Source organism: Mobula birostris, chromosome 7, assembly GCF_030028105.1.
Source record: "Mobula birostris isolate sMobBir1 chromosome 7, sMobBir1.hap1, whole genome shotgun sequence".
Classification (NCBI taxonomy): Eukaryota; Metazoa; Chordata; class Chondrichthyes; order Myliobatiformes; family Myliobatidae; genus Mobula; species Mobula birostris.
In genome coordinates, this window is record NC_092376.1 from 173552721 (window position 1) to 173579129 (window position 26409).

At 47.9% G+C, this 26409-nt stretch overlaps 1 protein-coding gene across 10 annotated transcripts in view; it reads left to right on the plus strand.

Annotated features, from left to right (window-relative positions):
- Positions 1-26409, plus strand: part of flt4 (fms related receptor tyrosine kinase 4) — a 264141-nt gene that overhangs the window by 157753 nt on the left and 79979 nt on the right. For all 10 annotated transcript variants that reach the window (XM_072264095.1, XM_072264102.1, XM_072264100.1 and 7 more), the window contains 7 exons: positions 1035-1161; positions 2113-2276; positions 4311-4476; positions 14669-14810; positions 15740-15848; positions 17262-17621; positions 19805-19951. In XM_072264095.1, the coding sequence (XP_072120196.1) occupies positions 1035-1161; positions 2113-2276; positions 4311-4476; positions 14669-14810; positions 15740-15848; positions 17262-17621; positions 19805-19951 (1215 nt within the window). The remainder of the gene's footprint in view (positions 1-1034; positions 1162-2112; positions 2277-4310; positions 4477-14668; positions 14811-15739; positions 15849-17261; positions 17622-19804; positions 19952-26409) is intronic.

Sequence of the window (26409 nt, forward strand, 5' to 3'; positions counted from 1 at the left end):
TTATCTGATGCTTTGTGCCTCCGATGCTCTGCAAGTGAAATTTTCATTGCGTCTGTGCACACATGTACTTGTGACAATAAACTTTAACTTTGAGCACCTGTCCAATTTCAGGGCCATATTTCTTAAAGGCAGGGGCAACAGAGGAGACTCTTGGAAGTGTCAGAGAGAGTCTAGATCTGCCTGTATGTAAAGTTCAGAATCAGAATTATATTTAATATAATCGGCATGTGTCGTGAAATTTGTTGTTTTGCAGTGGCGGTACAGTACATAATATATTTTATTAAAATTAATTAATTAACTAGTTAATTAAGTAAGTAGTTCAAAAAGAGAGAAAAATATACTGTTGAAGTGTTCATAAGTTCATTGCAAATTTGAAATCTGATGGCAGAGGGCAAGAAGTTGTTCCTAAATTGTTGAGTGTGTGTCTTCAGGCTCCTGTACCATCTCCTTGATGGTAGCGATGAGAAGTGGGTGTGTCCTGGGTGATGGGGGTCCTTAATGATGGATGCTGCCTTTTTGAGGCACTGCCTGGATACTGGTGAGGCTCGTGCCTGTGATGAAGCTGACTGAATATACAACTCTCTGCAGCTTTTCCTAATCCTGTGCAGTGACCCTTCCATGCCAGACAGTGGTACAACCAGTCAGAATACTCTTCATATACATTGTATAAATTTGCCAGAGCCTCACTGAGACTAAAGACTGAAGCACCAGTGGTGAAGATCAAGAAGGTATAGTCAGGGGAGGCAGGGAACCACTTACAGGTCTGCTTTGAGACAGTCAACTGGACAACATTCAGGAACTTATCTTTGACGTTGATGCAGGAACACAGTGGTTGAATGAGAAGCTCATGGAATGGTGATGAATGTGGGCTGTGTGTGATTGAGTAATTGAACAGGACAGATTTGAGAGCTCAATTGGCCTCCTACTCCTACATTCAGAGTCACAGATTGATCAGAGAACAGCAGGCTCTGGAGTACTGACACTGGGAACTGTTCCCCACCACTCCTGACTCCTACTTTTTCCTCTCCTTTCAGCGAACCCATTCATCCAGTTGACATTCAAGGGGAGTTCAGTGATTGCAGTGACTGAGGCCAAACTTGGACAGAAGAACGTGTATCTGACTGTGCAGATCCACGCCCACCCCTGGCCCAACATCCACTGGTGAGTCAGGCCAGCAATCTTTTTTCTTTCTCTTTCTCTCTCTCTCTCCCTCTCTCCTCCTCCCTCTGTCCCCCTCCCTCTCTCTCTCCCTCTTTTTCTCCCTCTTCCACTCTCCCTCTCCCTCTTTCCCCTCTCTCTCCCCCCCTCCCTCTGCCTTCCCCTCCCTTTTCACTTCCTCCTTCCCACCCACTCTCTCCCCCACCCTTCCTCTCTCCCCCTCCCTTCCTCTCTCCCCTCCCTTCCTCTCTCCCCCTCCCTCCCTCTCTCCCCCTCCCTCCCTCTCTCCCCCTCCCTCCCTCTCTCCCCCTCCCTCCTTCTCTTCCATCCCTCTCCCCCTCACCTCCTTACCCTCTTTCTCGCTCGCCCTCACTAACCCCCTGTAATCACCACACCAGTCTGTCCCCACTCCCCTCCTCTCCATTCCTCTTCCTTCATCAGTCCTCTGTCCTCTCTCCCTCTTCCTCTACTCCTCCATCCCTCCCTTTCACCACTCCCCCTCTCCACCCTCTTTATTTTCCCCCTCCACCCTCCCAATCTACTTTATCCCATCTGTCTCTCCCCCCTCCTGTCTTCCCTCCATCTCCTCCCTGTCTTTCCCCCCATTTTCCACCTACTCACCATTCCCTGACCTCGCTCTCCCTCTGCTTCCCCCCCCCCCCCTTTCCTCCGAAAGGTAGCCTACCTACCTTGTTAACCCCTCCCCTACTCTATCTCTCTAACATTCTTCCTCCTCTACCCTTCAGTCTCTCTTCCACCTCTCAAAGCCCTGGATCAGGAACACTACCCATCCCCTCCTTTTGCTCCTCTCCATCAAATCTCCCCATTCTCCTGTCCTTGCTCTCCTCCTCTCCCTATCCGTCCACCTTGCCACGCTCTTCCACTTTCCTTGAGGCTGTCCCCTCTCACCCTCCCTCCCTTCCCACACTAACACCATGCCACGTTCTGCTGCAGGTTGAAAGATGGGAAGCCAATTCGGAGCCTGGCGATGCAGCCAAATGGATCGAGCCTGAGGATTGGAGAGGTGACAGAGCAGGATGCTGGTGTCTACACTGTCCTTGCCCGCAATCCCAAGGCGGGCCTGGAGAAGCGGTTACACATACGGCTCGTTGTCAATGGTGAGGATGGTAGACCATGTCCCAACACACAGATTCAATCTGTATTTGCGTTTATTTACCACGTGTACATTGAAACATACAGAGAAATGCGTTTGTTTGCTTTAACAACCAACACAACCTAGAGGTGTGCTGGCAGCAGCCCGCAAGTGTCACCACATATTCCATTGCCAATATATCACGTCCATAGTGTTCAGGAGAACAACACAAAACACAACTACAGCTCGGCTAAGTCCTGGGAGTGGACACGTCCAGACACAGAGATTTGGGAATAGGCCTGTATCTGGGGTTTGGTCTCTGCCACACTGCCTGTAACCTACACAACTGTGCACTTGACCCTCTGTGGAGCATTCACTCACACACAAACACACTGACCCTCACTGGGGACAGAACTCCCCCGCCCACACACTGACCCTCACTGGGGGATGGTCCCACACACACACACTGACCCTCACTGGGGGATGGTCCCACACACACACTGACCCTCAGTGGGGACAGAACTCCCCCACCCACACACTGACCCTCACTGGGGAACAGATACCCCCATACACACTGACCCTCACTGGGGGATGGTCCCACACCCACACTGACCCTCACTGGGGCAGTCCCACACACACTGACCCTCACAGGGGGACGGTCCCACACACACACGCTGACCCTCACTGTGGGACAGTCCCGCACACACACTGACCCTCACAGGGGGACGGTCCCACACACACACACTGACCCTCACTGGGGAATGGATCCACACACACTGACCCTCGCAGGGGGATGGTCCCACACACACACACCCTGACCCTCACAGGGGAACAGTCCCACACACACTCACTGACCCTCACTGGGGGACGATCCCCCACACACACACTGACCCTCACTGGGGACAGTCCCACCCACACTGACCCTCACAGGGATACGGTCCCCCACACACACTAACCCTCACTGGGGGATGGTCCCACACACACACACTGACCCTCACTGGGGGACAGTCCCACACACACACTGACCCTCACTGGATGACGGTCCCACACACACACACTGACCCTCACAGGGGGACGGTCCCACACACACTGACCCTCACAGGGGGACGGTCCCACACACACTGACCCTCACTGGGGGATGGTCCCACACACACACACTGACCCTCACTGGGGACAGTCCCACACACACACACTGACCCTCACTGGGGAATGGATCCACACACACTGACCCTCACAGGGGGACGGTCCCACACACACACACACACACACACACACACACACACACACACACACACACACACACACTGACCCTCACAGGGGAACAGATACCCCCATACACACTGACCCTCACTGGGAGATGGTCCCACACACACACTGACCCTCACTGGGGGACAGACCCTCAAATACACTGACCATCATTGGGGGATAGCTCTCTCTATCTACCTCCACCTAGCCCCCACCCCTCAACCCTCCTCCCTCCTCTCCCCCTTCTCCTCTCCCCTCTGTCCTTCCTTCCCTCTCCCCTTCCCCTCCCTCTCCCCCCTTTCCCCTCCGATCTCCCCCTCACCCTCTTCTTCCTCTCACCCCTCCCTCTCCCTCACCATCCCTATCCCCACTCCATCTTCTCCCTCCCCACCCCCTCTCTCCTCTCCCTCTCTCCCTCTCGCTCTCCTTCTCCTCTCGCCCCTCCCTCACCCTCACCATCCCCATCCCCCACACCCTCTCCCTTTCTTTCTCCTCCCCTCTCCCTCTAGCCCCAATCCCCCCCCCCCCCCCATTCTCAGACATTAACACTCACTGGCCCTTACTGGGATCAGTTCCACACAGACCCTCAGTGGATGCCGGACTTGGACACCTATTGGCCTGACAGCTCTGCTGTCCCACCATAACCCAGTGGTGAAGAAGGATGCTTGTCCGCCGGATGTGATAGATGACCCCGCCCTGTGAAGATCAGAGTCTGTGGGTGGTGGTGGCGGTTCATTGTCTGTGTTTTCCTATATTTTCTCCGGCCCCTCCTCTGGCCGCCCCTCAGCTCGCTTTGTTTTTCTTTTTGCAACAGTCCCACCTCAGATCCATGAGAAGGAGGTGGCTTCTCCAACCAACATTTACCCACGTGGGAGCAGACAGACGCTGACATGTACCGTGTATGGCATTCCCACGCCGTCACATGTGTTCTGGTACTGGAGACCCTGGGGTCCATGCGGAGTGAAGTTGTACCCAAACCTGTGAGTAGCTGTGGTCCCCCCCCGAGATCTCGTTTCCCCACTCCTGTAATGCCTGTTATTTTCACATGTACTGGGATACAGTAAAAAAAATTGTCATGTTCAAGTTCGAGTGAATACTGGAGGGCAGCACCCAATCCACCATGTACGCCGTGCCACGTCGTGCACCCAATCCACCATGTACGCCGTGCCACGCCGTGCACCCAATCCACCACGTACGCCGTGCCACATCGTGCACCCAATCCACCACGTACGCCGTGCCACATCATGCACCCAATCCACCACGTACGCCGTGCCACGTCATGCACCGAATCCACCATGTACGCCGTGCCACGCCGTGCACCCAATCCACCATGTACGCCGTGCCACATCGTGCACCGAATCCACCATGTACGCCGTGCCACATCGTGCACCCAATCCACCACGTACGCCATGCCACGCCGTGCACCCAATCCACCATGTACGCCGTGCCACGTCGTGCACCCAATCCACCATGTACGCCATGCCACGCCGTGCACCGAATCCACCACGTACACCGTGCCACATCGTGCACCCAATCCACCATGTACGCCGTGCCACGTCGTGCACCCAATCCACCATGTACGCCGTGCCACGTCGTGCACCGAATCCACCACGTATGCCGTGCCACGCCGTGCACCCAATCCACCACGTATGCCATGCCACGCCGTGCACCCAATCCACCACGTACGCCGTGCCACATCGTGCACCCAATCCACCACGTACGCCATGCCACGCCGTGCACCCAATCCACCACGTATGCCGTGCCACGCCGTGCACCCAATCCACCATGTACGCCGTGCCATGTTGTGCATTGACTCTGGTGCATCTCACCTGGGCAGCTACAAGCAGGCGAACCATGGCTATGACCGAGGCCACGGCACTTCCCCGCCATCCACCCCTGCCATCCGCCAATAAATCAATGAATTGGACCTGCAGCGTTCCACATGACCACTGTCCAACAGGGCTTTGCGATCACAGGAGAAGTGACTAAGATGACCACTCGCTGTTCGACTGCGCACTTCCTTCGCATGCCAACCGCTGTGACGCCTTTCTAACGCAGGCAGCAGCATGATGTCCAGCTCCTTCAGCTTCTCCACCAACCAGCAACTCGCTGATGCAATACCTGCAGAACTTTAAGTTCTGAATGTCAGTAAGGTCCTGCAATCGTAAAAAAAATGTTTAGGAAAGACAGTAACATCTCTGATTGGCCCCATAGAAGCCGCTGAGTCTGAGTGCACCACCATCTTATCAGAATATACTTCTCGCACACTGTTCCTACAGATCAGATCATCACACAGTGCATTGAGGTAGAACAAGGTAACAGAATGCAGAAAAGCGAGGCCTCAAGATGGTGGCATTCATTATTAAGGACTCTCACCACCCAGGACATGAATTGAATTGAATACAATTGACTTTATTTCTTACATCCTTCACACACGTGAGGAGTGAAAATCTTTATGGTACGTCTCCGTCTGAATGTGCATTGTGCAAATTATAATAACTTGCAATTAATAGTATGCACAGTAAGATCTACAACAGAACAGTCAGTATAGCTTAGAAATACAATTGTGTCAGCATGAGTTATTCAGTCAGATGGCCTGGTGGAAGAAGCTGTTCCAGAGCCTGTTGGTCCTGGCTTTTATGCTGCAGTACCATTTCGCAGATGGTAGCAGCTGGAACAGTTTGTGGTTGGGGTGACTCGAGTCCCCAGTGATCCTTTGTAATCATTGCCGATGGTCTCATACAGTTCCTTGAGAGCCAGGTCAGTATCAGCCTGCAGTGGAATATACACAGCTTTGATAATAACAGCCATCAACTCCCTCGGCAGCCAGAAAGGTCTACACAGAAGCACAAGACGCTCCAGATCCGGGGAACAAAAGGATTTGAGGGCATGCACATTCCAGGGGTCACACCAAGCATTATTGACCATGAAGTATATCCCACCTCCTTTACTCTTCCCAGAGGGGTTCTTTGACCTGTCTGCGAAACAGGGAGAACCCAGAAGGCTCAATGGCGTTATCCGTTATCTCCTCTGTCAACCAGGTCTCCACGAAACACAAAAAGTTACATTCCTTTGTTTCCTGCTGGTAGGAGATTCTGGCTCTCAGTTCGCACAGCTTGTTGTCCAGGGACTGAACGTTAGCCAGGAATATGCTAGGGAGTGGCGGCTGATAAACACATCATCTCAATCTGACCAGGACACCGACCCTTCTCCCTCGCCTCCACCGCCACTTTCAAGCCTCCCATGGATTGTGTAAGCGACGGTTGCCAGTGTAGAAAACATGGCACATTGTGGGTAAATGTCATCTTCCCAATGTTCAGAAGAGTCAGTCGATCATATCTGATGTGACTATCAGGTTCTTGAACAAGAAATGCAAAGGAAATTGCAGAAATTAGCAGTACACTGTAAAATTGGTATAGAGCTTGCAACACGGCTGTGGTATGCGGTACCATCTTGGCAAGCCCTCGGTTCATTGCTACCATCAGGGAGGAGGTACAGGATCCTGAAGACACACTCATTATTTCAGGAACAACTTCCTCCCCTCCACCATCAGATTTCTGAATGGTCCATGAACCCATGAACACTCCCTCACCACATTTGCTCTTTTTGTACACTTACTTATTTTTAAATACGTTCTGTAATTCTTGTAACGTTTACGTATCTGCTGCCACAAAATAACACATTTCATGACGGTAGCGTAGTGGTTAGCGTGATGCTATTATAGCTCGGGCATCAAAGTTAGGCATTCAATTCTGGTGCCATTTGTAGGGAGTTTGTATATTCTAACCGTAACCACATGAGTTTCCTCACACAATCTAAAGGTTATTAGGTAAATTGATCATTGTAAATTATCCTGTGATTGCTAGGGTAAAATAAGTGGGTCGCTGAGCAGATTCGTCCATTAGACTGAAAGGTTCTGTTCCTCACTGTATCTATAAATAAATAGTGGAAGTAAATCTCATTCTGATTCTCATAAAGTGTTACAGCTACGTACAGAGGAAGTGCATTGCAGGTAAACTATAAGATGCAAGCTTATAACAAAGTAAATTGTGAGGCCCAGAGGCAGGAAACAGTGAGGTAGAAGTTGTCCTTATGCCTGGTGGTAAGTGCTTCCAGGCTTTTGTATCTTCTGCCCTGGCGGGGGGGGGGGGGGAGCAGAGGGCATGTCTGGGGTCTTTGGTTATGTAGTGAGTACTGAAGTCTGTGTATACCTGTGGTCCCCATCATGAGCTCAGCTCTCTGGACTCGCCCTGCTATCTGTCCTCCTTCTCGTTTACTACCTCATTAAAGCCAACCTCTGTCCTAGCTTTTAGTTGCAAAACTGATGTGCATTTATACAGCAACTTTAACGACTTCAGGACATCAGGTAGTTTACAGCTATCATTGGGTATATTTAAACCAAAGAATGTTTAGTAAGGATGTCAATCGATATGGGGAGAAGGCAGAAAAATGGGGTTAAGAGGGAAAATAAATCAGCCATGAATGAATGATAGAGAAGACTCAATGGGCTGAATGGCCTGATAGTGCTCCTGTGTCGTGGCACCACCCCTCTCAAAGTGTGACCCTCCCTCAGTACCACCCCTCCCACAGTGTGACCCTCCCTCAGTATCACCCCTCCCACAGTGACCCTCCCTCAGTATCACCTCTCCCACAGTGTGACTCTCCATCATTACAGCACCCACATATTGGTCTTGATTCTGGGCTCACATCTCTGATCAAACAGCAACTGATGACACAGCCATGGAAAGTGTTAAATTCTGACGACGTCCACAAACTGAGCATAAACATCAGAAACGACTGAACCCGAACAGTGACAGGAGATTTCAAACAATTGGAGCCGTGGTCTATTTTGGGTGATATATTATGGAGTATTTCATGAAGGTGTCATTAAGTTATGTGTCGAACACAAGGGTAATGCACTGTGTATCTTGGAATAATGAAGACATTTTGTCAAACGCCAATAACTTCAGGAAACAGACACAGCACTGAGTTCTTCACACCCTGTGTCCTGCCAGTATAGCGCTGTTTGTTTCCAATCAGGAGGATGCTGGAGTGATCCGTCCTCTCTGATACCTTCCTGTTTTTCAGTCGCTGCCTGTGAGTTTCACCTAGAGTGTGCCCTAGGACAGCATTCTGGTTGACTGCACAGCTCCTGTCTCAGTTGCATCCTGTGTTGTCAGCAGATGCAGACAAAACAAGGTTTCACCGAGTGAGGCAGCTCACACCCCCTTCAATGCATAAAGCAGAATCTGCAGGGTTATCAGTTCCTCATTGAAATCTCTCTGTAGGTAGGTGATGGGCTGACACTGAATTTTAGAACCAGATACAGGTCACTCTGCCTGGTGAATCATATGATGATAAGAGGCATATTTCAAAGTTCATAATAAATTTATTATCAAAGAATCAGAATCATGTTTAATATCACTTGCATATGTTGTAAAATGTGTTGTTTTGTGGCAGCAGTGCAGTGCAATACATAATAATAAACTATAAATTACTATAAGATTTAGTCCAACTCCTGGCCTTCACGTGTGGCATAGTTCTTATGCCCAGCGGAGCTGTTCTCACTGACAGGAGAAGGGGCAAAGGCGGGCCACTGGCGCCTTAAAACCGGTTGCTCCGGGCAGATGGGGCTCGTTAACCACAGATGGTAGCTCATCTAGGAAAGGGAAAACTCCGATTTCAAACCTCCGCTGCCTTGCGGCTATACCTGCTTACAGGAAAGGCTTTGGGAGTAAACCCCGAGGAAAAATCCGGAGTCGGAGTCCCAAAGGCGGCTGACTGCTGTACCCAGCACTGGCACAGCAACTCCTGCCATGCTGCTGGCACCAAACTGTACCGACTTTCGTCGTTCCCTTGGACCTGTCATCAGCGTGGAGAGGGGGTTCCACTGCATGGGCAACAGATGAAGCTCCATATCAACTCTGCCCTGGTTTGTGCCCTGGCTACCAGAGGTGCAGTACCCTGACTACCAGAGGTGCAGTACCCATGGTCGACCACTACCGACAGGGGCCATACACACAATAAGATTTACACACATATGTGTGTGTGTGTGTCCTCAGGCTCCTTGTACCATCTCCATGATGTTAGCAATGAGAAGAGGGCACATCCTGGGTGATGGGGGCCCTTAATGGCAGGTGCTGCCTTTTTGAGGCATTGCCTTTTGAAGATGTCCTCAATGGTGAGGAGGCTAGAGCCCATGATGGAACTGACTGCTTAACAACTTTCCTGACGAAGGGTCTCGGCCTGAAACGTCGACTGCACCTCTTCCTAGAGATGCTGCCTGGCCTGCTGCGTTCACCAGCGACTTTTATGTGTGTTGCTTGAATTTCCAGCATCTGCAGAATTCCTGTTGTTAACAACTTTCTGCAGCTTTCTGATCCTGTGCTGTGGCCCCTCCATACCAGACGATGATGCAGCCATTTAGAATGGTAGAAAAAAGTACGTATATGTCACCATATACAAAGTTCAAAGTAAACTTTATTATCAGAATACATATATGTCACCACATACAGTCCTGAGATTAATTTTCCTGCAGGCATGCTCAGTAAATCTGTAGAATAGTAACTATAACAGGATCAAAGAAAGATCAACCAGAGTGCAGAAGGCAAGGAATTGTGCAAATAAAAATGTAAATAAATAGCAATAAATAACGAGAACATGAAGTAACAAGATAAAGCGATCTTAAAGTGATGTCATTGGTTGTGGGAACATCTCAATGGATAGGCAAGTGAGTGTAGTTATCCCCTTTTGTTTAAGAGCTTAGTGATTGAGGTAACTGTTCTTGAAGCTGGTGGGACGAGTCCTGAGGCTCTTGCACCTTCTACCTGATGACAGCAACAAGAAAAGAGCACGGCATAGGTGGTGAGGATCTCTGAAGATGGATGCTGCTTTCCTATGACAGTGGTTCATGTAGATGTGCTCTCTGATTTGGAGTGTACCCATGATGTACTGACCAAATCCACTACCTTTTGTAGGATTTCCATTCAAAGGTATTTGTGTTTCCATACCAGGCTGTGTTACAGCCAGTCAATACACTCTCCACTATACATCTATAGAAGTTTTTAGTTTTTGATGTCATCCTGAATCTACTGAGGAAACAAAATGCTGCTGTGCTTTCTTTGCAGTTGCACTTACGTGCTGGGTCCAGGACAGATTAGATTATTAGATTATGAGGACACGCAGTCCTCTTTTATTGTCATTTATTAATGCATGCATTAAGAAATGATGCAATGTTCCTCCAGTATGATATCACAGAAACACAAGACAAACCAAGACTAAAAAGACTGACAAAAACCACATAATTATAACATATAGTTACAACAGTGCAAAGCAATACCGTAATTTGATAAAGAACAGACCATGGACACGGTAAAAAAAAAGGTCTCAAAGTCTCCTGAAAGTCCCATCATCTCACACAGGCGGTAGAGGGGAGAAACTCTTCCTGCCATGAACCTCCAGCGTCGCAAACTTGCCGATGCAGTACCCTGAAAGCACCCAACCACAGGCGACTCCTGAGTCTGTCCGAAAACTTCAAGCTTCCGACCAGCCCTCCAATACCGAGCACCATCTCTGCTGAGTGCTTCGACCCCAGCCCCGGCAACAGGCAACAGGCAAAGCCGAGGATTTGGGGCCTTCCCCTCCGGAGATTCTCGATCGCACAGTAGCAACGGCAGTGAAGCGGGCATTTCAGAAGTTACTCCAGATGTTCCTCCGTGCTTCTCACGTCTGTCTCCATCAAATCAGGATTGTGCACGGTACCTACTTAACAAATACGATATCATTTCGGAGCGGCTGCACGCGCTGCGTCGCGCCGCCATCTTCTCCTCCCCTTCCCTGACAGGTCTTCTGAAATAGTAACACCAGGGAATTTAAAGTTGCTGACCCTTTCCACCTCTGATCCTCCACTGAGGACTAGGTCATGGACCTCTGGTTTCCCTCTCCTGAAGTCTACAATCAGTGACTTGGTGTTGCTGACATTGAGAGAAGGGTTGTTGGTATGGCACTACTCAGTTAATTTTTCAATCTCTCTCCTGTATGCTGATTCCTCACCACCTCAGATTCAGCAAACTTGAATATGGTATTGGATCACGGTCATAGGTGTGAAGTGAGTAGAACATGGGGCTAAGCTCACAACTCTGTGGTGTACTCGTGCTGATGGAGATCTTGGAGGAGATGTTGTTGCCACTCTGATCTGACTGGGATCTATAAGTGAGGAAATCCAGGATCCAATTGCATGAGGAGGTATTGAGGCCAGGGTCTTGTAGCTTATTGGTTAGTTTTGAGGAGATGCTGATATTAAGTGCTGAGCTGTGATTGATAAAGAGCATCCTGATATATAGAAATTTGATGTCCAGATGCTCCATGGTTGTGTGAAGGGCCAATGAAATGTTATCTGCTGTGGACTTGTTGCTCTGGTAGGCAAGTTGGAGTGGATCCAAGTTGCCTCTCAGGCAGCAGTTGATATGTTTCATCACCAGCCTCTTTAAACGCTTCATCACGGTGGATGTTAGTGCAACTGGGCAATGTAATTGAGGCAGGTCACCACGCTCGTTTTTGGCACCGATATAATTGAAGCCTGCTTGAAGCAGGTGGGTTCCCTGCAGAAGCGAGCAGTTAAAGATATCAGTGAACACAACAGCCAATTTTTCTGTACAGGTCTTTAGTATGTGGCCAGGTACCTATTATATCAAGTTTGTAACCTATAGTAACCTTTTGTGTATTGCAAAACAACAACTTTCACAATATATATCAGTGATAATAAAACTCATCTGATTCTGATAGCCAGAGACTTTTTCCCAGGGCAGACATGGCTAATACGAGGGGCATAATTTTAAGGTGATTGGAGGAAAGAAGGTTTTTTCACACAGAAAGTGGTGGGTGTGTGGAACACACTGCCATGGATGGTACTAGAAGCAGATATGTTAGGGACAGTTCGGAGACTCAGATAGCCACAAAAATGGAGGGTTATGTGGGAGGGGTCAGATTGATTTAGAGTAGAACATAGAAAACCTACAGCATAATAAAGGCCCTTTGGCTCACAAAGCTGTGCCGAACATGTACTTTAGAAATTACCTAGGGTTACCCATAGCCCTCTATTTTTCTAAGCACCATGTATCTATTCAGGAGTCTCTTAAAAGGCCCTATTGTATCCGCCTCCACCACAGTTGCCAGCAGCCTATTCCATGCACTCACCACTTTCTGCGTAAAAAAAAAACTTACCCCTGACATCTCCTCTGTACCTACTTCCAAGCACCTTAAACCTGTGTCCTCTCGTGTTAGCCAGATTCTCATTGGCTATTTAATTTGCTTCAAAATACTGTTTAATTAGCTCAGTGTACATATTCCACTTATCCTTTGGGTAATCAAATATATCAATTTTGACAACACAGCCAGCCATTCCTGCTCTTTTTTTATGATTATTATCATCTGGTACTCAGTCTTTATGAACCCATGAACTCTTCCGGGTTCTGACTTGTTTCTAATTCTCATTCCTGTGTTCCCTTCCGAAGAAAACATACCGCTCTGCTTTTTTTTAACACGCTGTGCTAGCTGAGTCTCTGCAAGTGCCAGGCTGAGTTCTTCTCACTCGCCATTCCTCGCTGTGCTCTTTTTTTTTTAGCTTGAGTGTCTCCCTGCACTTCAATAGGTTAGTAGCCGTCTCGGGTTCATTTTAACATGCCAGAGTTACGTTTTGTGATTTCTAAACATGAAATTAATTCAAAAGGAGACACGGTGGTCCAAAATGTGAGTCTGACCTCGTGCTTACTTTAAGCGAGCTGTGCATGTATCACGTGGTAGCAATTCACGTATTTATACATACAACCTGCAATGAATTATGATTAAGAATGCTTAATCAAGATTACACAAATGTTATTTAAATAATGCAAAACATTCCCTCGCCAGCATCATAGATTCAAAACTGTGTACCCAGATGAGATCCAGGAGTTTGGATTCTAGTTTTGGTAACATAACCAGTTTGCTATACAATATATACCCTTACCACGTAGGTTAAATGCTCAGCACAACATCATGGGCCAAGGAGCCTGCACTGTGCTGTAGTGTTCTATGTTGTGTGTTTTGCTTTCATTGAAGCAAGGAGCTTTAGAAGAGGTTATTTAGCTCATCAATTTCATGCTGGATCCTTCTAGGGCAAGGGTGCTAACCAGGGGCCCATGGACACCTTGCTTAATGGTATTGCTCATGATATTAAAAAAAAAGTTGGGAACCTCTGTTCAAGGTCTTGCAGACTTGCCCTCTGTGCTCATCCGGAATAAGCTGGTAAATTGGTTTATTATTGTCACCTGTCCTGAGGTACAGTGAAAAGCTTATTGTGCCCGCTGTTCATACAGATCAGATCATTACACAGTGCATTGAGGGAGAACAAGCGAAAACAAGAACAGAATGCAGAACAAAGTGTCACAGTTACAGAGAAAGTGCAGTACAGGTAAAGAATTAGGTGCAAGATCAGTGATGTAGATATTGAGGTCAACAGTCCATCTTATTGTACCTGGGGTCTGTTCAGTAGTTTGATAACAGGGGAATAGAAGCTGTCTTTGAGTGGTCATATGTGCTATTAGACTCTCATATCTACTTTCTGATGGGATGGGGAGAAGAGAGGATGTTCATGGTTGGTGGGATCTTTGGTTATGCTGGCTGCTTTACTGAGGCAGCAAGAAATGTAGACAGAGTCCATGAAGGGGACTGTACCTCTTCCTAGAGATGCTGCCTGGCCTGCTGTGTTCACCAGCAACTTTTATGTGTGTTCCATGAAGGGGAGGCTAGTTTCTAAGATGTGTTGAGCTGTGCCCACAACTCTCTGCAATTTCCTGTAGTCAGGTGCCTTGCAGTTGCTATACCAAGTTGTGATGCATCTGGATTGGATGCTTTCTAAGGTGCTTTCAAAAAAATTGGTGAGGGTTAGTAGGGACAGGCTCCCTGAGGAGGTAGAGGTGTTGGTGAGCTTTCTTGCCTGCGACGGTTTTGTGTTTAATCCAGGACAGATTATTAGTAATGCTCGCTCCTGGGACCTGGGAGCTGTCAACCCTTTTGACCTCAGCACCATTGATGTAAGCGTGGATATGAAATGATGAAATGTTGTAGTGAAACCCTGGCCTGTTCAATTCTTCCTTTGAGTTGTAACCTCTGCCTTTCTTTTTCTCACGGGTGCAGAGGTCCTCAAGCCATCTTGGGGCGCCATACTCAGGACCGAACCCCTGACTGCGAAGACTGGAGGAACATCTCAGCCGGGCCCCTGACCAACAAGATTGAGAGCATTGAGACCAGCTCTGAGGTTCTGGAGGGGAGGAACAAGGTGGGTCCTTTCCACTCTCCTAGCACTTTTCCATAACATCTGCAATGCCAAAAACTCTTTATGGGGCCATTATCAAGGAAAATTTAAGATACTGGAAAGGGATGTTGGTTGTTTGTCATATCCAACAATGACAGGAGACCTGTGTGGGGAGTTTTTAAAGTAGTAAAGCTGTTCAACTCTCTCTTGACCACAGAAGTCTGAGTCAAGTGGTACGAGTAATCATCACAAACTGGGGTCATCCTTGGTTGGGGTGTTGACCGTGATGTCTGAGCCTTGTCAAGCCCTTTGTTCGCCATGAAGCGTTGCAGAACTGCCTTCCTGGCTGTTGGATCTCACTGTTAATCTCATCTGCCCAGTCCACCAGAGCTAACTTTGTATGATAGGTCAGGCATGTCCCTATATGAGTGGGGTATGAGGCCCCCCCGCCACACCCAGCTACCCTCACGTAGCTTAGCCTGGTTGTTGAATCGGTGTACCAGGGTGTGGCTGCTGTCACATGCGAACAACTCCTTGGAGCCACAGGTGAGAGCTGAGGGATCAAAGTTGAGTAATGGACACAACAAGGTCCTTCACCAGAGATGCTACCCCTCCCTGGACCCCATGCACCCCAAAGGAAAGGACTACCCTCTGGCTATAGCCGTAGGAAATTCTCCTCATCTCTGTTCTAAAGGGGTGTCCCTTTGTTCTGAGCTCTGTATTTAAGGGCATCTGGCGGTTAAACAGAGAGAAACTACCAGCCTGTGGTTGATTTTAAATTAGAGATTGCTGGGTTTTTGATAACAGGCATTGGTTGCCGGGGATGCCAGTGGGCAGGAGGTGGCACAGATTAGCCACAATCCTGTTAATTAGTGGTACCTGCTCAAAGGGCTGAAAAGCTAGCTGCTTCTCCCCTCACCCTGCTTCAGTCACTGTTTCCTCTCCCCCGACAGACAGTCAGCAAGCTGATCATTGTGGCTGCCAACATCTCCGTCATGTATAAGTGTTCCGCTTTCAATAAAGTCGGGCATGATGACCGCGTCATCTACTTCTACGTGACAAGTGAGTACCTCGGGGGGGGGGGTGTGTGTGTGTGTGTGTGAGTGAGAGAGGGGGGAGAGAGTAAGAGAGAATATGTGTGTGAGTGTGTCTGTGAGAAAGTGTGTGTCTGTGTGTGTGTGTGGGAGAGAGTGTGTGAAGGAGTGTGTATGTGGGAGAGAGAAAGAGTGAGTGTGTGAGGGAGTGGGAGAGAGAAAGAGTGTGTATGTATGTGTGGGAGAGAGAAAGAATGTGTGGGAGAGAGAAAGAGTGTGTGTTTGTGTGGGAGGGAGTGTGTGTATATGTGTGGAAGAGAGAATGTGTGTGTGAGAGAGCGAGTGTGCAGATGTGTGGGACAGAGTGCGTGTGTGTCTGTGTGAGAGAGAGAAAGAGAGTGGGGGGGTGAGTGTGCGCGGGAGAGAAAGAGTGCATGTCTGTGTGTGTGTGAGAGAGAGTGTATGTCTGTGTGTGGGGGGGAAGTGTATGTGAGAGAGAGAAAGAGTGTGTCTGTGTGTGTGGGGTGGTGATTGTATGTGAGAGAGAAAGCGTGTGTGTGTGCATGCCTGTATACTGCCACCAACCGAGGAAACACCTTTGTATTCGGGGATCCTACAGTAAGGTGGCAACTGCTCTGCCCGTGACCACAGGAAACTGCAGAGAGTTGTGGACACAGCTCAGCACATCACAGAAACCAGCCTCCCCTCCATGGACTCTATCTATACCTTTCCATGTCTCAGTGAAGCAACCAGCATGTTCAAAGACTCCACCCACCCCAGACATTCTCTCGTCTCTCCTTTCCCATCAGGCAGAAGATTAAAAAGCCTGAAAGCACATCCTACCAGGCCCAAGGACAGCTTCTACCCACTGTAATCAGACTATTGAAAGGACTTCTCATAAAATAAAAATAAACTCAATCTACCTCGTTATGACCTTACACCTTAATGTCTGCCTGCACTGCACCGCACTTCGTCCTACATCAGTGTTCTTGCATTTGGAATGACATTACAGACACTTGCGAACAACCAATGTGCAAAAGAAGACAAAACATGCAAATAATTAAAAAGTAAATAAATAATATTGAGAATGTGAGTTGTAGAGTCCTTAAAAGTGAGTCCATAGGTTCAGTGTTGAGTGGATGAAGTTATCCCCACTGGTTCAGGAGCCTGATGGTTGAGGGGAACTGTTCCTGAACCTGGTGGTGTGAAATCTGATGCTCCTGTACCTTCTTCCTGATGGCAGCAGTGAGAAGAGAGCAGGTCCTGGGTGATGGGGGTCTTTGATGATGGATGCTGCTTTCTTGTGAATGTACTCATGATGAGAAGGCTTTTATCTGTGATGAACTGGGCTGTATTCATCACTTTATGTACAGCAATTACCTCATTAGCAAATCCAAGCTGGCCTGCAGAAACTGAGAATTCCCTGTCTTTGCACCTCAAGGTATCCCGGAGGGGTTTGGTATCGACCTGCAGCCTTCGGAGAGCCCGGTGGAAGGTCAGAGAGTGCGTCTGCGGTGCAGCGCGGATAATTACACCTATGAGAATCTGCAGTGGTACCGGCTTCTGCCCAGCGCCCTGGAGGGTGAGCTGGGAGACCCCCCTGTGCTTGAGTGCAGGAACATGCACATGTACGGCAAGAGGCTGGCAGGGGTGGAGATGGCAGACCCCCAGCACAAGGGACTGGCTCTGGAGCTTCAGATTGCCAGTGTCACACTGAAGGATGAGGGTGATTATGTGTGTGAAGTTCAGAACAAGAAAACTGGCGAGAAACATTGCCACAGGAAGTACGTCCTGGTGAGAGGTGAGTGCCCACCGTCAGGTGGTACAGCAGGGTGGCATAGCGGGTAGAGCCCTGTCTCAAAGAACACAGGCCCTTCAGCCCAACTGATCCATGCTCACAAATATGCTTGTCCTGTTGGGAAGGGTAAGGCTCTGAGGAATGCAATAGAACAGAAGGATCTGGGAACACAGATCCCTTTCCTTGAAATTCAATGCAAACTCTTGTGGATGTGTAGTAGGGGAATCTAGAACAGACATGAGGAGGAATTTCTTTAGCCAGAGGGTCTGAATCTGTGAAATTTATTGTTACAGACAGCTGTAGAGGCCAAGTCATTATGTATATTTAAAGCAGAGTTTGATAGGTTCCTGATTAGTCAGGGTGTCAAAGGTTATGGGGAGAAGGCAGGTGAGTGGGGTTGAGAGGGATAATAAATCGGGAGTGGTGGGGGAACGCCCTAATTTGCACCTATATCTTATGGTCTAATATATGTTTTCTGTAGTTAGGCACATTTTAATTCCATATCTGTACAATTAACTTTATTTTTATATACTGCAATTTTTTATTCTTTATAATTGTCTTTTGTTACCTGTTGCTCCGACACACCGCAGCAATTTTCTAATATATATAGTGAATAAAGTTGATCTTTGATCCTTGAAGTGATGTCACAGGTAGATGTGGGCATAAAAAAACAACTTTGGCACATTAGTTTCGTAAATTGGAACACTGAGTACAGGAATTGGGATGTTATGTTGAAGTTGTATAAGACATTGGTGAGGCCTAGATTGGAGTATAATATGCAGTTTTGGTCACCTACCTACAGGAAAGATGTCAATAAGGCTGAAAGAATTCAGAGAAAATTTACAAGAATGTTGCCAGGACATGAAGACCTGCGTTATTGGGACCAGATGATTATTTATTTATTTAGTCGCTATAAACTGTTTCTGAGATGCAGCACAGAAAAGGCCCTTTTGGCCCTTCGAGCTGCGACGCCCAGCAGTCAGTGATTTAACCCTAGCCTAATCATGAGATAGTTTACAATGCCCAGTTAGCTTACAGTACCAGACAGTGCCTCGTTGACCTGTGAGAGGAGACCAGTGCACCCCGAGAAAACCTATACAGTCCCACGCACAAACCTACACAGTCACACGCAGTCCCACGCACAAATCAACACAGTCCCCATGCACAAACTCCTTAAAGACAGCGGTGGGAATTGAATCCGGGTCGCTTGTACTATAAAGCATTGTGGTAACCACTACATTACTGTTCCATCCCTATTGGTTGGCACTTTATTTCCCAGAGCGTAGGAGAATTGAGGAGAGATTTCATAGAGGTATGCAAAAGTATGAGGGATTTAGATAGGTAAATGCAAGCAGATTTTTTTTCCCACTGAGGTCGGGTGAGACTAGAAATAGAGCTCATGGGTTAAGGATGAAAGGTGAAATGCTTAAGAGGAACTTGATGGGGAACTTTTTCACTCAGAGGGTGGTGCGAGTGTGGATGCCGGTTTGATTGCAGCATTTAAGAGAAGCTTGGATAACCACATGGATGGGAGGGGTACAAAGGTCTATGGTCCGGGTGGGGGTCAATGAGGCTGGGCAGAATAACCGATCGACACAGACTAGTCCGTAGGGTAGCAGCCTGCAGTTAGTGTACCGCTTCATAGTGCCAGCGATTGGGGTTCTGTCTGTAGGGTAATTGGAACAGTGATGATAGGACCTAGATTTCTGAACACCACAAATCCCACCGAGACAGCTGGAAGTTCAGTTCAAGTCATGGAATAAAAAGCTAACATCACCAGGGCGACTGCTACATGCACATTGTGAAAACCCACTTGGTTCTACAAGACTATAAGATATAGGAGCAGAATTAGGCCATTCGGCCCATCAATTCTGCTCTGCCAATCCACCATGACCGATTTATTATCCCTCTTAACCCCATTCTCCTGCCTTCTGCCCTTAACCTTTGATCCCCTGATTAATCAAAAACCTATCAGCATTCACTTTAAACATACTCAATGATTTGGCTTCTACAGCAGTCTGTGACAATGAATTGCACACATTCACCACCCTGTGGCGAAACTCCTCATGTTTGTTCATCCGTGTGCTTCAGGGGAGGGACCCTGTCCCATACAGTGCTGTTGTGAGCTCAGAGGAGCACTTCCAGCTAAAAGGATGAATATCAGCAGATTTCTGATCTTCTTGCAGCTCAGGAGAGCCCAGGTCTGTTTGGGAACCTGACGGACCTGTCAGTCAATGTCAGTGACTCCATCCAGATGAGGTGTGCTGTTAGCGGAACCCCTCAACCCACCATCACCTGGTTTAAGGACGAGAAAATGTTTCACGAGCTCTCAGGTAAGACATTTACTTATCATTGTCTTCACCCCCCCCCCCCACCACACCTAATGAAAATGCTCCCACAGCCCATGGACACTCTCCCCATCACCAACTCTCCCCACCCACTGAATCCCCTCCCACTGTCACAGACACTCTCCCCATCACTGACTCTCCCCACCCACTGAATCCGCTCCCACTGTCACAGACACTCTCCCCATCACCGACTCTCCCCTCCCACTGTCACAGACACTCTCCCCCATCACCGATTCTCCCCACCCACTGAATCCATAAGACCATAAGACACAGGAGCAGAATTGGGCCATTCAGCCTATCGAGTCTGCTCCACCATTCGATCATCACTGATCCCAGCTCCCACTCAACCCCATATACCTGGCTTCTCGCCATATCTTTTGATGTCCTGCCCAGTCAGAAAACTGTCAGCTTCCACTTTAAATATAAGCACGGACTTGGGCTCCACTGCAGTCTGTGGCAGAGCATTCCATAGATTCATTACTCTGGCTAAAAAAAATCCTCCTTACCTCTGTTCCAAAGGGCCGCCCTCAATTTTGAGGCTGTACCCTCTAGTTCTAGATACCCCCACCATAGGAAACATCCTTTCCACATCCATCCTATCTAATCCTTTCAACATTTGGTATATTTCAATGAGATCCCCACGCATACTTCTAAATTCCAGTGAGTACAGCCCCAAAGCTGCCAAACACTCCTCATATGTTAACCCCTTCATTCCTTGTGAACCTCTTCGGGACTTTCTCCAATGACAACGCATAATTTCTGAGATATAGGGATGAAAACTTGACAATACTCCGACTGCGGCCTGACTAGTGTCTTATAGAGGCTCAGCATTATCTCCTTGCTTTTATGTTCTATTCCCCTTGAAATAAATGCCAACATTGCATTTGCTTTTTTTTTTACTACAGACCTGTAAATTAACCTTCTGAGAGTCTTGCACGAGGACTCCCAAGTCCCTCTGCACTTCTGATGTTTGAACTTTCTCCCCATTTCGTTAATAGTCGAGCACCTCCGCTCCGTCCGCCACAACAGACTAGGATCTCCCGGTAGCCACCCACTTCAACTCTGCTTCCCATTCCCATTCAGATATGTCCATACATGGCCTCCTCTACTGCCATGATGAGGCTAAACTCAGGCTGGAGGAGCAACACCTCATATGCCGTCTAGGTAGTCTCCAGCCCCTTGGTATGAACACTGAATTCTCCAACTTCCCGTAATTCCCATCCTCTCCCTTCTCCTATCCCTATTTCACTCTGCCCCCTCCCCCAGCTGCCTATCACCTCCCTCTTGGTTCCGCCTTCTACTACCCATTGTGTTTTCCCCTATTCCTTCTTCACCTTTCCTGCCTATCCCCTCCTTGCTTCCCCTCTCCCATCTCTTTATCTTTCCCCTTACTGCTTTTTCACCTGGAACCTACCAGCCTTCTCCTTCCCACTCTCCCCCACCTTCTTTATAGGGCCTCTGCCTCTTCCCTGTTCAGTCCTGACAAAGGGTTCCGGCCTGAAATGTCGACTCATCGTTTTCACGGATGCTGCCCGGCCTGCTGAGTTCCTCCAGCATGTTGTGAGTGTAGATAATAGTCTGCACTATTGTTCCTTTTATAAAAAATGCATTACCATACATTTCCAAACACTGTATTCCATCTGACACCTTTTTGCCCATTCTTCCAATTTGTTTAAGTCCTGCTGCAATCACGTTGCTTCCTCAGCACTACCTACCCCTCCACCTATCTTTGTATCACCCGCAAGCTTTGCCTGAAAAGCCATTGACGAACAATGCGAAAAGTAGCAGTCTCAATACTAAGGAACACCACTAGTCACTGGCAGCCAAACAGAAAAGGCCCCCTTTATTCCCACTCACTGTCTCCTGCCTGTCAGCCATTCCTCTATCCATGCCAGTATCTTTCCTGTAAAGCCATAGGATTTGATCTTGTTAAGCAGCCTCTTGTGAAGCACCTTATGAAATGCCTTCTGAAAATCCAAGTAAATTGCATCTACTGCTTCTCCTTTGTTTACTCGGCTTGTTACTTTCTCTAAGAACTCTTAATAGATTTTTCAGGGAAGATTTCCTTTCACAGAAACCATGCTGACTTTGACTTATTTTATCATTAGTGTCCAAGTACCCCGAAACCTCATCCTTAATAATAGACTCCATCACTTTCCCATGCACTGAGGTTAGGCTAACTGGTCTATAATTTTCTTTCTTCCATTTTTTTGGTGTGTGTGTCTGCGCGTCTGCGTGTCCGTGCGTGCGTCCGTGATGATGTCCTTTTCATGGCTTTTACAAGGCGCAGAGAGAGAGAGAGACTGTGTGGCGCGCCACTCCTCACACAGACATTTTTGCAATATTTTCCCTTTGTTTTTACGAGGTTGAGTTGCGATCTCGACACTCAACTTGGCACAGATGGAAAGTGTACTTGGGGGCGGACCCAACTAGTTTCGAACCCGGGAACCTCCGCTCCCAGTTCCGGCGCCAATGTCGTTGTGCCCCCAGTCGGCCCTATAATTTCCTTTCTTTTGCCTTCCTCCCTCCTTAAAGAGTGGAATGACATTTTTAAATCTTCCAGTCCTCTGGGACCAAACCAAAATCAAGTGATTCTTGAAAGATCATGACAAGGGCATCTGTTATCTCTTCGGGAACAGATGTAGTCCATCTGGTCCAGGTGATATATCCACCAAAGACCTTTGAGTTTGCGTAGCACTTTTTCATTTGTAATAGCAATGGCACTCACTCCTGCTCCTTGGCACTCATGGACGTCTGGTACACTGCTGGTGTCTTGCACAGTTAAGACTAATGCAGGATACTGATTAAGTTCATCTGCCATTTCTTTGTCCCCCATTACTACCACATCAACATCATTTTTCAGCGGTCCAGCATCAAACCCTCCCACAGCCCAAAGGTGCTCTTCCCCCCATCATCAATTCTCCCCTGTCACCAAGTCTCCCCATTCACTGAATCCCCTCCCACAGTGCACTCCCCCCACCCCATCACTGACTCTTGTGTAAGCTTGGGAGGCTGGGGAAGCTGAGACTGTTCTGTTTGGTATAGGAAGGGGTGAGAGGATATTTAAAGGGGACGTTTAACACCATGAAAATGTTTGATGCAAGGGAATGATGAGCGTAAAACATGAAGGGAAGGGGACAGGCAGATGTAGCACTGGGGAATGGAGAGAACTGACCTATACTGGGGCCCAAGTTCAACAGGAACTTTCAAAATATTTAAAGTTGATAGGGTAGTTAACAAGGCACATTGGCCTTCATAGGTTGGGGGAACTGAGTTGAAGAGCTGCAAGGTAATGTTAACTCTGGTTACACCACACTTGGAGCATTGTGTTCAGTTCTGGTCATCTCACTATAGGAAGGATTGTGGTGGCTTTAGAGAGGGTGCAGAGAAGACTTACCAGGATGCTGCATGAATTAGAGAGCATGTCTTTTGAGAAGAGGTTGAGCAAACTAGAGCTTTTCTCTCTGGAGTGAAAAAGGATGAGAGGTGACGATAAAGGTATACAAGATGACAAGAGGCATAGATAGAGTGAGTAGTATGAGACTTCTTCCCAGGGGAGATATGATTAATATGAGAGGGCGTTATTTTAAGGTGATTTGAGGAAACTATAGGGGGGGATGTCGGAAGTTTTTTTTTTACACAGAGACTGGTAGGTATGTGGAACACACTGCCAGGTGTGGTGCTAGAGACAGATACATTAGGGATATTTAAGAAACTCTCAGCTAGGCACATGGCTGGTGGAAAGATGGAGGCCTATGTAGGAGGGGAGGGTTGGATTGATCTTAGAGTAGCTTAAAAAGCCGGCTCAACATCATGTACTGAAGGCTCCGTACTGTCCTGTAATGTTCTTTAGGCAAAGTGGAGTTTATTGGCAATTACGCTGGTACATATCTGCACAGGTGCAATAAAAAGTAAGTTGTAGCAGCGTCACAGGCACATACATCATACAAACAACATTTACAAGATAAAGCTAAATCAAGTATTATACACAATTTTTACAAAAATACACAAGTTAAATCGGAGCAAGGGGCCGAGAGAGAAGGAGTAGGAATCTTGGAGAGAAGACTTTTTTTTACACTGCTGAGGGAAAAGAGGCTAGACTGCGCAGGCACGTGACATAGAGTGCCAAAGGTTTAAAAAAAAGACCATCATATACAGCAGGCAGTGGAGTGAGAGGGAGCAGAGTGAGACGGCTTTGGCTCAACAGGCTTCGGCGTGCACAGGCACAGGCGAGGTTAGGTTCCGGTAAGTTTTGTTTTGTTTGTTTAGAGTAGACAGAATGCCAGGCAGGATGTTGGAATGCTGCTCTTGCAGGATGTGGGAAGTCAGGGAGACCTCCGGTGTCCCTGACAATGACACCTACAAGAAGTGCATCCAGCTGCAGCTCCTAACAAACTGCGTTAGGGAGCTGGAGCAGGAGCTGGATGACCTCCGGATCATTCGGGAGAATGAGGAGATTATAAATAGTAGCTTAAGGGAGGTAGTTACGCCAAAGGAGCAGCACACAGGTAATTGTGTTACCATCAGGTGAGGGAAGGGGAAAGGGCAGGCAGAGCAGAGTTCCTCTGTGGCCATTCCCCTTAACAACAAGTATACTGATTTGGAATCTATTGGGGTGGATGACTTACCTGGGACAAGCTGCGGCAGCGGGATCTCCGGCACTGAGTCTGGTTCTGCAGTGCAGAAGGGAGGGTGGTAGAAGAAGAGAGCGGTAGTGATAGGGGACTGGATAGTTAGAGGTACAGAAAGGAGGTTCTGTGGTCGTGACAGAGACTCCCAGATGGTTTGTTGCCTCCGGGTACCAGGGTCAGTGATGTCTCTGATCGCGTGTACAGCATTCTGAAGTGGGAGGGTGATCAGCCAGATGTCGTGGTACACATTGGTACCAATGGCGTAGGAAGAAAGAGTGAGGAGGTCCTGAAGAGTGAGTATAGAGAGCTTGGTAGGAAGTTAAAAAGCAGGACCTCGAGGGTGGTAATCTCAGGATTGCTACCTGTGCCACGTGCCAGTGAGGGTAAGAATAGGATGCTCTGGCGTATGAACACGTGGCTGGGGAACTGGTGTAGGAGGCAGGGTTTCAGATTTCAGGATCATTGGGACCTAACCTCTTCTGGGACAGGTGGGACTCGTACAAGAGAGACGGGTTACACCTGAACTACAAGGGGACCAATATCCTTGCAGGGAGGTTTGTTAGTGTATTTGGGGAGGGTTTAAACTACAAACCCCATTTCCAGAAAAGTTGGGATATTTTCCAAAATGCAATAAAAACAAAAATCTGTGATATGTTAATTCACGTGAACCTTTATTTAACTGACAAAAGTACAAAGAAAAGATTTTCAATAGTTTTACTGACCAACTTAATTGTATTTTGTAAATATACACAAATTTAGAATTTGATGGCTGTAATACACTCAACAAAAGTTGGGTCAGAGTTAAAATAAGATTGAAAAGTGCACAGGATATTCAAGTAACACCGGTTTGGAAGACTCCACATTAAGCAGGCTAATTGGTAGCAGGTGGGGTATCATGACTGGGTATAAAAGCAGCGTCCATCAAAGGTATTTAGAATGTATGTCTAGTGCACATTCTGGAGCAGAGGGTGGCGGTAATGCACCATTAAGCTGGATGCCAACCGCTGTAAAACAAGATACAGACAGACAGGCTCAGTCTTTGCAAGCAAGGATGGGTCGTGGCTCACCCCTTTGTGCCAAAATTCGTGAGAGAATTGTTAGTCAGTTCAAAAGGAACATTTCTCAACGCAAGATTGCAGAGAATTTCGGTCTTTCAACATCTATAGTACATAATATTGTGAAAAGATTTGGAGAATTCAGAGACATCTCAGTGCGTAAAGGGCAAGGTCGGAAACCACTGTTGAATGTGCGTGATCTTCGAGCCCTCAGGCGGCACTGCCTAAGCAACTGTCATGCTACTGTGACAATTATAGCCACCTGGGCTCGGGAGTACTTCGGAAAACCATTGTCACTCAACACAGTCCGTCGCTGCATCCAGAAATGCAACTTGAAACTGTATTATGCAAGGAGGAAGCCATACATCAACTCTATGCAGAAATGCCGGCGAGTTCTCTGGGCCCGAGCTCATCTCAGATGGACCGAAAGACTGGAACCGTATGCTATGGTCAGATGAGTCCACATTTCAGCTAGTTTTTGGAAAAAACGGGCGTCGTGTTCTCCGTGCCAAAGATGAAAACGACCATCCAGATTGTTATCAGCGAAAGGTGCAAAATCCAGCATCTGTGATGGTATGGGGGTGCATCAGTGCCCACGGCATGGGTGAGTTGCATGTATGTGAAGGTACCATTGACTCTGAGGCATATATTAGGATTTTAGAGAGACATATGTTGTCATCAAGGCAACATCTCTTCCCGGGATGTCCATGCTTATTTCAGCAGGACAATGCCAGACCACATTCTGCACGGGCTACAA